Genomic DNA, 11411 nt, shown 5'->3' on the forward strand with positions numbered 1-11411 from the left:
CTCTGCGAATAATAGGAACTCCATAAATTTCGCGGACCAGCTTGGAAAGCCGGGGAATTCCTCTCGCTCTGGTTAGCACCTGGGACTCTTCAGAGCCCCAGGAGGACAGAGTCACTCCCTATGTCCTGGGGACTCCACTTCTGTCCCTCGGCTGGAGTAGGCACTTGCAGCTGCATGGTGAAGCTGCTGTGCGAACCCTGGGGCCCTGCAGTGAGCACAGCAACGCGTCTCCCCATGGGGATCCGAAAGCCCCAGCCCGGGCAGTGAACACAGTTACTCAGCTCCAGGTTTCAGCAGCACAATGAACCGCTGAAACCTGAACCAGCAGGGTGGTTGGCTCAGCGTCTCTGCGTGGGGCTCCTCTCTGGCCAAGGGGGCAGCCGGACAAGGCTGCTGGGGGGGAACCACAGGATCTTACACACAGCTCCCCCACCCTGGACCTCAGCAAAGGAAGCCTCATGAGACAGGCTGAGGCAGAAGAAAGTTGACAAAGTGGCCAGAGGTGCCTCTGCAGTGCAGGGACAAGTTACTGCCCAATGCACTAAGTCTTCTTTGAACATAGAAGTAGAATAAACTACTTCATTCTTGAGTCATGAGGAAGACTGTGGGCTGTACGTGGGCCAAACCTCCAGCCCTGAATCACCTTGCAGAGGCCAGGAGCCAGCGGAGATACAGGAGTGGAGGCAGAGAGCACAGGGTGGGTGAGCGGCCCTTTGAAGAGCTCCGGCTGCCCTCTACCAAGAAGAGAGTAGTCAGCAGTGCGTCCCTCTGGGGTCTGTTAAGAGCTGACTGTCACTCCCAGAGGCCACTAGTTGTTTTTCCCTCGGACTTGGAGATGCACACAGCCTTCCTGAGCACAGACCCCCGGAGCAGGACCAGGTCTGCAGGAAGCCTCTGCTCACTCGTGAGTCCTGCCCCACTTCCAACCCCATGAGCCTGACTCTACAGAGTTTGTCCAAACAGTGGGCAGCTGGTAACAGCCAAGGCCACTTAGGGTAAATAAGGATGGCTTATAAAGGCAACAAGGAAAGTGGACTGTTCTAATCATTGCTCAGCTTCAGGAAACAGATATCTTCCAGGAACTGAGCAAAAGCAAATTTTGTAACTGCCTGGGGTCACTGGCTGCTGAGGCCCACTCTCCACACTTTCTGGGTTTTGAGCTTTGGAGGCCCAAGGGTGCTCAGCCTGCAGGGGCTGAGGTGGCCACGGCTGGCAGCACGATGGTGACACTGGCAACGACAATGTTGTGATAAAAACATTTATCGTGCACTGGCTGTGTTCCTGGCTCTGCTGTGGTACTTCCTGTGCGTCACACTGACGGATCCCAACAGCCCAAGGAGGGACGTTTCTGTCACATCCTCATTTAACAGATGAGGGCACGGAGGCCCACACAAGTGAAGTGACTTACCCGAGGCCACGCTACTGGTCACAGAAATGGGAAATGGCAAGTGGAGAAAGGTGAAAGCCACATGAGCAGGGTGCAGAGAGGTTAATGGGAAGAATCCAGGAAAGGTGTCTGCTCAGAACAGGGACTTGAACAAGTGACTTCATCTTTGAGTCTCAATTTCCTCATCTGTTACATGGAAAGGGTAATGTCTATCTTCCCTACCCCACAGAACCCTAGGAAGGGTCACAACCTCTGAAGAATTGCAAACTTCCATGTAAATGTAATTCATTACATTTAACAAAACTAAAACATTCCAAAATGAGTAAAACTACAACTGAGCCTACTGAGTCCCGGAACCAAGCGTGCAATAGAAGCAAAGATTAACAATAAAAACGGCTCCCTTTTCCAGAATAAATCTAAAACTCATTAATAGTCCATGCTTTGTTTAGGGCGTGCTTTGGGATTTTTACAACTTGCAGAGATTTGCTTCTGAAAAGTTTTCACTATGTTAATTAAATTATCCATAGGCCATTTATTAGACCCAATAGCAAGTTTAAATGACTGAGCTTATTGGGTGGTACGACATACAAAAAATGTAATAAAGAGAGAAACTGTAGAATTTATTCATAAAGTTCTTTGTCTTCTTATGGGAGATCACATGCTCAACTTCTTACTGAATGGGGCCTACCCTGCGTGCTGTGTGCCCGTGGTGCATTACAGGAGCTCGTGAGAACATCGTCAATTCCTACACTCAGGCAACGTGGAGGTAATTAATGCGGGATGTGAATGGTAACGATTAGCACCATTGTCCCCAGTTTTGCTATCGGCCATTAGTTATACATGGTTTTGTATACATCTTGGGAAGTACTACACATTTATCAGAAAGGTGCAGGTGTCTGATGCCAAAACACAGGCCGAGTAGACCACTGGTACAACCTGGGTTATTGCTGCAATTAGTCAGTTTGACGCTCACACCCCCTCCAGTCTCCTGCAGGAAGAGGCACTATCTGGTGCCACTTAGAGGCCTGTGTTCACCACAGCTCCAGAAGCCAATCCAAGTAAAAAGTGATGTCAACTAGGGTCTATAATTCACTGGCTGTTTATGGTCCAGTAATCTTGACACCTTATCCTGCCCACGTAGCCTCCAAATTATACTCATAGTAGATGAACAAAAATGGCCCCAATTCTCCACTCCACCCTGTGTGCAAGCTCCTTGCAATGTTCCATGCAGCTCCTGCCATCATGAGGGGGAATCTCTCCCCCACCTCTCTAAGCTGGGCCAATACAATGCAGCAGAAGTGATGTTGTGTCAATGCTGAGCCTGGCAGACCCAAGAGGTCTGCACACTTGGGTCCTAGACATGACCATGTGAACAAGGCCAAGCTAGCCTGTTGGATGATGAGACAATATGGAAGAGACCACTTGACCCGGCCAAGGCGATTCCCAAACCTGTGCCTATAAAGCATTATTTCATTTCAGCTGGGGAGCGCCCAGCCAGGACCTTCAGAGATACCCACCCAACTCATGGCTGACCACAGACACTGACAGGAGCTGGTCTAGGACCAGAAGAGCTGCTCAGCTGATAACAATAAATGCTTATTTTCTGGCACTGAGTTTTAGCATGGTTCGTAAGGCAGCAATACCTAACTGATGCAACCCCAAGCCTCTCTTCTTCCCTCCACTCCACTGACCCAGGCCACAGGCACACGCCAGCCTCAGCTTCCCTGCCTGGCACTCTGGTTCTTCGCTAGAACTACAGACCTGCCCTCAACCCCACTGTGCTTACACATGGCCCGAGGACACTGCCTAATTCTACCCTAGCTCTCCAAAATGCTTTTTCCCTTCTTACACGCCCATACCCAGAAGAGCCCAGGACGGGTGGAGTCTAGTGGACCAGCTGTCCCTCTAACTTCCAATTCTGCCCACTCTCTTTCTGCTCCTGTGTGCTACCAACACACTGCCTCGCTCTTCCTTCCTCCCAAGGATATCTGGAAGTCCTGGCACACAGATCCTGCCCAATGTATGAACCAGTAATTCAGAAGCACTGACCTGGTCAATAAGGTGCAAATCGACTTCTAAAATTTGTGCAGATGGAGGAGCTCTCCAGGAGACACCTGCCTGCTCACAGGTCCAGTGAATGAGTAAACGCTTCTTTAATCGGCGCTGCCCGAGCCTGAGATTTACACCCACCTGAGAAGCGTCTTGCGGAAAAACTGCATCAAAGGCGAACATCTTTGGAGGAACCTGGCTGCCTCTCTTCTGGAAAGCATTCTGACCTCCACACGTCAGGGGGTCATACAAGGTGATCTGCTTCTTCCGAGGGTCCACCTTTAAGAAGGAACTGGATTCTGAGCTATCGCGAGCCAGGGTGGAGCAAATGCGAAGCATGACTTTCACCTGTTAAGAAACAAAGGAGGGAAACAGCGTGGAGAGGGACCGCTGGATGCTTCACAGTCAAGCGCCCCTGTCTATTCTGGTGATATAAACACACAGGGCGGCACTGCACCTTCTCATGATGAATTTCGGTGACGCACACAGTGAGTTAGCAACATAATCCCCACTGGGTCACGGGAAAACGGATTTATTTATAATTACCAGGTAGAATGTTTTGCTATGTCTATTACTTTAATACAGAGGTGGCACCTCATGTTCTTTGTCTTCCTATTAATATAAATCGAAAATTAACTGAGCCCTGGTGGCCCAATTATACAGATGAAAAGGTAACCTGGACCGTCGAGCTATAGGGGCTGGCAGAGTTCCCTCGAAGCTCACAGATCAATAAACCGTGCACATAAAAGTTAGCTCTGTAATTTACTCCTTGGCTTGGCTCATCAGGACTCTGGGAGACAAAAATCCACAGTTATTAGTGTCATCATTAAAGGCCTGTGAAATGGCCTGCTTTTAATGGCCAGCATTTGAAATGTGATCCAAGGGGAAACAGTGATAAAAGATTGGTTTTGCAACGTGTTATTTGGGATCCCCTTAAGTGAGTGCAGAGAAGTTGTCATTTCAGGGAATAAAAGTGCATCTCTAAAGGAAGCAGGAGGCAGTGCTCTTTAACCAGCCTCCTGAGTCACCAAGGGCCAGCATCTCTGGTGCTCCCCCAGCCCCGCCCCACTCATCCTGGCCCCGCCCCATTCAGCAGGGCTTGTGAAAATGGACAGCCTCCCTGGGGCCTAAGGTGAATAGAAATCCAGCAGAAGCCACACTCCTGGTCAACCAGAATTTGCTCTTACCAAATCTTTGTTAATTAGTTCAGTCCAGCTTACTAGATCTTAGCTAGTTCAGTTCAACTCATGATGGGTACTTTTTTGAGTACCTACTGTGGGCCAGGGCTGGGGGATGCAAAAGCGGATAATGCATAGAGTACCAGGGCAGACAGACACAGAGACAGATCACTTTAGTAATACAATGTGGCAAATTCAGGGTTATTTGTAAACTCCTCTGTTTCTTGCCCCCTGTGTATAATCAGATGTCAGGTCTGATGAAACTACCATCAATTTTTTTGTTTGTTTGTTTGTTTCTGGAGACAGAGTCTCACTATGTCGCCCTTGGTAGAGTGCGGTAAAGTCACAGCTCACAGCAACCCCAAACTCTTGGGCGTAAGCAATGCTCTTGCCTCAGCCTCCCAAGTAGCTGGGACTACAGGTGCCCACCAGAACACTATTTTGTGGTTGCAGTTGTCATTGTTGTTTAGCTGGCCCAGACTGGGTTCAAAGCCGCCAGGCTCGGTGTATGTGGCTGGCACTGTAACCACTATGCTACCAGTGCCGAGCCGAGGTTGTACATTTTTAAATAAAGTATTTCAAACATACGGAAATACTGACAGATTAATATGTAGAAGGTAACAAAAAATGTACACCCCAGTCACGTGTGCCTTCAGCAATTACAAGAGATGCTTGCTCTGCCTTGTACGCATCTTTTGGCTCAGTATATGTTGAGTATTACAATTTTAATGCAGTTTTTTTTCCCTTTCTTAAAATGTACACACATTGTTTGGCACCTGCAGTATGTTGCCTGTGATGGAGTGAGGCCATCCTCCTGCTCTGTCTGCTGAGGCAGGGGGACTAATCTGCAGAAACAAGGCTGAAATGTAAAGAATTCCAAGAGCACTGGGCTGTCAGACACACCACCCCACCCCCTGCTGAGCTCATGCTCATAACTTAAGAATGAGACTCAAGTGTGGATCTGGAGGCCCCAGGTCATAGGGGGAGGTGACGCTGACCCCTCAGAGTTCAGATCTGGGTTCTCCCCTGTGAGATCACAGAATGATACCTGCCATTTTCAGAGGGTTTACTGTGTGCCAAGACTGTGCTATCATCTATATTACCTCATTTGATCCTCCCAGAAAGCCAGTGTGTAGGCACAGGTGTCTAGATTTTACCGATGAGAAATCAGATGTCATCTAACTTGGCCCAGATCACTGAACCTAAGGGTGGTAAGGCTGCCTCTGATCCCACCTCCAAAGCCCACACTTTCTCCATCATACCAAAGGCTGCCTTCCACACATAAACTTCTCAGGGCCTCAGTTTCCACACCTGTATATAAGGAATAACAATGCCTATCTTATGGGCTGTGGGAAGACTCAATGAAGTGACGTGTGGCGCGCTGAGTGGGGGACTGAGCACTCGGGGGGCTGGAATCCTGTTTCTCTTCCCATCTCCCCACTTTAATTACGTCCCGCTGGATCAGGATACCTATTATTGTCCAATCACAGTGTGAATGATAAGGTTCAAGACTCTTTGCCCTGGACTCTCAGTACCACGAATCACAAACAGGCTACCACGGGGCATCACTATAGATACGGCTGGTTGTTAAGTGCTGACAAGGCTCCTATTAGGAAAACGTTGCCGACTCCCACAGCCTCTGTGTATAAGACAGCCACCACTTTTATCTACATTCCATCTGGCAATTTTCCTGTTCACCATGACTTTTTATAGCCTGGTTTCAGTTCTATAGATTTTCCCCAGTTACGTACCAGGTATACTAAAAGCACGTATTCAAATCCCAACCTCTGGTAGGTGTCTGGGTCCCCAGGCTTCCTGCAAGCATCTCTGAGCCCAGGCTCTGAGCTCTGCAGGGCTGGGGCGTGGGCGCCGCAGTGCCAGGCAGAACTGATGAAGCCATGGCCCAATGACTTTCCATTTCCCAATTTTGCATGCAATTTCTGGGTAACTAGAGGTGCTGAATATCAAATGTAAGCTAACCCAGGCAAGGGTCTGCAAGGAGAAGCAGGAAGGGAGGGCCGAACGAGAGAGTCATTTGTCCACGGGGAATGCTCCTGCATCTTAATGAAGCTCCGGGCTGCGGTTCATTTTCTGCAGACAGGCTGAAGATCCTGGCTGCTGGTCTGGCCAAAGAGAGACACAGTTCCTTAAAACCCCATGGAACTCTGAGCTGGGGGAAATGCCACACTCAATTCTTTTCTTTAAAATTCATTTAAATAGAGACTTTTTTGCCCTTAAAAGAAGGAAACTGGGTTTTTCTGCTTTGTGTCCTTTGTGTCATTGTTCCCTTAGTCAGCATTCTACTTCCTGCTTAATGGGCTGTAATTAAAGTGCTCGGGAGACGCCACTTGCTGAAGAAAGTCTCTCGGCCTTCTTGCCAGGAGTGCTTGCTTCTGTCACCAACCGTGTTAGGTTCTTGGCAACACCTCCTCCTCCAGCCCAGCCTGACCCTGCTGCTTGATAGAGGGGCCGGGCCATTGTTAACATGCACAGCCTTCTCCCCGGCTCTCAAGGTCAAGGGCACGGTCACTATTTCACTCCCAAGAGTGGACCTGTGGGAAATGGGATCCAGGAAGTTAAAGGAATAGCCCAAGGCGGGGGCAAGGAAGGCCAGACACACACACCCCCCCAGTTCAATCAGCAGGAGGCTGGTGTTTCCTGGACCAGAGTTGCCTCCGCTGCAAACCTCACTTTGCCCCATTTGTCTCCTCACTCAGTGGCTGGTGCGAGACAGCAGTTGCTTAGGGCGGCAGTTGCCTTTATGTCCTGCCCATTAATCATCTCAGCACCTTCTTCTGGGCGGCATTATAGGACAGAGGGAGAACAGAATCACGAGACACGCACCGAGAGAGGCAGAGCCTGGCTGATGAACTCTAGCAAGGCGGGGGTGGCCACAGACCACCAACCTGCCTGCAAGGAGGCTAATGAGGGGTGGCCAGTCATCACCCACTGGCCGCTACACGTGATCACAGCAGACACATATTCCTGCTAATCCCCAGTCAGACAGTGGGGTTTAGGAGGGTGTCCGGCAAGTTTGGCCATTGGAAAGGATCTCTCAGCAATCAAGAAAAGACTACAAGTCGTACTATGAAACTAATTCATACCTTTCATATGAAAGCTATAACCCAGTTATAGCCCAAGAATATGGGGAAAGGGGAGAAAGAGGGGAGGGGGAAGGTGGATGGAGGGAGGGTGATTGGTGGGACCACACCTACGGTGCATCGTACAAGGGTACATGTGAAACTTACTAAATGTAGAATATAAATGTCTTAACACAATAACTAAGAAAATGCCGCAAAGGCTATGTGAACCAGTTTGATGAAAATATTTCAAGTTGTATATAAAACCAGCACATCGTACCCCATGATTGCATTAATGTGCACAGCTATGATTTAATTAAAAAAAAAAAAAGAAAGAAAAGACTATAGATGGTGATGAGGTAGCGGGAGGAGGAGAGGACTCCGTCATTTAGTCTCAGGCATGAGCTTTGTTCCAATTCTTTTTCTGGATACCCACAACTCTCTCAGATGCAGAGAAGCAACGGACTATTCTCTGACCTGAGTCTCAGCCATAATAAATGTTCAGTAAGTGTGTGCGGGTGACAGTAAACACCTTTTTTTTTCCTCTACAAGGTTATAGGCCACAGAATTAAATTAACCACTAACACCTTTTGGTGCCTATACATTTCCCTATCTTAACGCTCTTTACTTTGATTTCTGAGTTCACAGATTTTTAAGACTCAGACCAGTAAAGACTGGCAAGGTACAGGTGGACTCACCTCACCAGAAATATCCCTCGGCATCCTTTCTGTCTCAGCCTCAGCAGTGTCAGGCTTACCTTTAAGCCTTCCACCTCTCAAGTGCCTAAAACTTGTCTGGAAATTGTTCTCCAGAACTTTGGGTGATGTCAACGCTCCCAGCATGAAGAATGGTGGGGAAAGTAGAAAAAAAGTAAGATTGCCAGAGGGATCATAAAACCCAAGGGGCCACCAAGGGACACAGATGGCACAGTCATACCGTGGAGCCTACTAGCAGCTAACTCAGCTCAGGGCCTTGCTTCTCTCCTGCAAAGCCAAGTGCAGTGATGGTGACCCTGGGAGTCCTCAGGGTGAGTGTGTGCCACAGAGATGCTGATCATCCTCTCAGCCTCAGGGAAGAGAGAGCCAACACGTGGGCAAAAGAGGAGAGCCCAGGGCAGCAGTAAAAGGCAGTACCATGATATCCTTGGGACAGACCAGGAAGGCTGCCTAGTTTCCACATGGTTTGGGGTCAGTTGTCAAGGGCAAACTTGGAGGGATAACAAAAGGGCCCATTGAATGTTCCTTTCTACAGGTATGGAGTATGTGGGCCCCCCAGTGAGGCAGGAGCTGAGATCTAACCCAGATGTTACCACCACTGGCAGGCCTAAGGTACAGAATTTGGTTTCCTTATCCCTCAAACGGGCCTGTTGTGCTGCCTCCCTGGAAGGCCAGTTGCACAGAACCAAAGAGATAAGAACAGACTTCAGAGCACCCTCCACATATAAAGTATCACTATCTCAAAAGACAAAGAAAGCAGCAAAAAGTCCCTTTTCCTCTGATCAACTGGCTTCAAATAGACTTCCTACAACAAACAAGGACATCAGAAGCCCTTCTCCTAGGCATCATATTCAAAATTAAACCAAAACTCCTTGAATGAGTATACACATACACAGAAACTAGACAAAGAAAAAAATGATCCCCTCTAAATTAAAGAATGTATGGCCTGCTTACCCCTTTAGTAAAATTGAGTCAAATGTGCAAAATTTGATCTGAGCATCTGAACGATAAATACGGTATTTCTCATGGTTTATCCCTTTGTGTTTTCTGTCTGGAGCAGGCAATGTGATGGACATGCTCGTGTGGCCTGCTTTGCTATGTGAGTCATTACAGGAAAACTCCCAGCCAGTCCCAGTAAGATGACTGGACAGACAGGCAGGAAACCTAAATGGCCTGCACTTCTCCTGAACGTTCCCTTTCCTGCCCTTCCCGAGCCTTCTACGCTATCACATTCTGACGAATATATCAGAAAAGATTCGGATGGAGTGTGAACTTCTCAAAACACCTTACAGAGAATTAAAGGTGGAATTTTCCAGCCATTCTTTAAGGAGCCCTTTTCTCTTTAAATATCGTAGCGTAAGATCCTATCACTCACCCACCCCTGGCACAAACCACTCCATAAAGATGATTTTTCTCTCTCCTTTTTATTTCCCCAAAGTGCTTGCTTTGGGTAAGTGATAGGAGGTTTCAGACAAGGAGAAAGTTTAAATACTTTTCTGGTAACATTTCTATAAAGGATCTAAAATGACTTTTTCTGAAGGAAGATCGTTGTGGTTTCATGTGACTAAAAGGTTCCAGAAGTTTTTTAGGAGACCAAAGGAATCACATTCCAGATAGTAATGATCTTGGAAATTTCAAATAACCCCAACTCCAGGGAACAACCAAGAAGGTTTGATCCCTCACTTCAGAGGGAACTTTTAAACATACCTTACGAAGTCACTATTCTACCCCATCCTGGTTATGGGTACAGAATCACAGATCCACACCTGATGGGCCATAGAGAGATTCTAACCACAGTTCAGTTGTTCATTATGGAACAAAAGTAAATCGGATTAAATTTCTTTGTATAAAAACACAATAATAATTCTATGTGACATAGTCGAAGATCACGGGGCTACGTTCACCTGGAGACTGTCCTAAGCCGCATGATCCCCAGCTGAGTCTGGGAAGCCAGACTAGAAGGCCGAGGTATGGGCGGTGCCTGTGGCTCAAGGAGTGGGGCACCAGGCCCACCGGAGGTGGCAGGTTCAAGACCCAGCCCCGGCCAAAAACTGCAAGAAAAAAAGAAGGCCGAGGTGAACTCAGCCTACCTGGGAGCCTGCTTAGGGGCGGTGACTGCTCTATGTAGATAAAATCAATTAGTTATCAGCCACGACTACCATACTTCTTTGCAAGTTTTACAAATCTTAGCGTTTACAAAGACATTTCTTATTTTCATTTGGTTTCCCTGTAACAACTTCACTGAGAAAATATTATTACAGTTATTATTATCCTCCTCCCTACTTTGACACGAGGAGATTCAGGGTTGGGTATTGAAGTGACTTGTTCAGAGCCAATTGCCTAAGGAAGATGCAAGGCCCTGGGTCCTGACCATTCTTCCCTCCAAGAGCACCTGGGGTGGCAGCCAAGGCCCAGCCACCTTTTGGGAGTTTGGGGTGGGCGGTGGGAGGGAGACTGGCTTCTCAGAGGTGCAGCCGGTGCCAGACAGCAAGTAATGAGCAATGATGCCATCAAAGGGAGAAGATTTGCATTATTAAAAGCCAGGCTGGGAAAGGTGACAAGTGGTGGCAAAATTAAGCTAAGTGTGAGAAAGCACTAGAAGACCAGAAGATGGAGCTGGGTAATGAGATGTGCTGAATAAAGGAGTGCTGGGGGGGCTGGGGGGTGGGGAGGAGGCTCCCTGAGCTCTTCATCAACCAGCATCTGTCACCAGGCAAGCCCAGCGAGGGAGGGCAGCGCTGGAGGGGAGGGAGCTGAAGCCAAGGAAGAAAGTCCTTCCCCAGGGGCACTGCTAATGGACAGGCAGCCTCAGGGAGCAGGGTCGCCCACTCCAATTAGCAGACTTGGGACAGTGCTGGCTGGGCTGTGAGTCCAGGGACAGACACGTGTCAGGGGCTGGTCTGTCGGGAAGGATGAACTATGACAGTGGTGTAGCCGGAAGAGGCCCATCCTCAGCTCACTGTATTAGGAAACTTATTTCAAATGGCACCAAGATACCACC

General features: G+C 48.4%; 1 protein-coding gene across 1 annotated transcript in view; it reads right to left on the reverse strand.

Moving 5' to 3' along the window:
- Window positions 1-11411, reverse strand: part of KIF26B (kinesin family member 26B) — a 463889-nt gene that overhangs the window by 69209 nt on the left and 383269 nt on the right. The window contains exon 6 of the mRNA XM_003798804.2: window positions 3578-3784. Coding sequence (XP_003798852.1) covers window positions 3578-3784 — 207 coding nt within the window. The remainder of the gene's footprint in view (window positions 1-3577; window positions 3785-11411) is intronic.

This window comes from Otolemur garnettii, unplaced genomic scaffold (genome assembly GCF_000181295.1).
Source record: "Otolemur garnettii isolate 467f Iridium unplaced genomic scaffold, OtoGar3 scaffold00141, whole genome shotgun sequence".
Classification (NCBI taxonomy): Eukaryota; Metazoa; Chordata; class Mammalia; order Primates; family Galagidae; genus Otolemur; species Otolemur garnettii.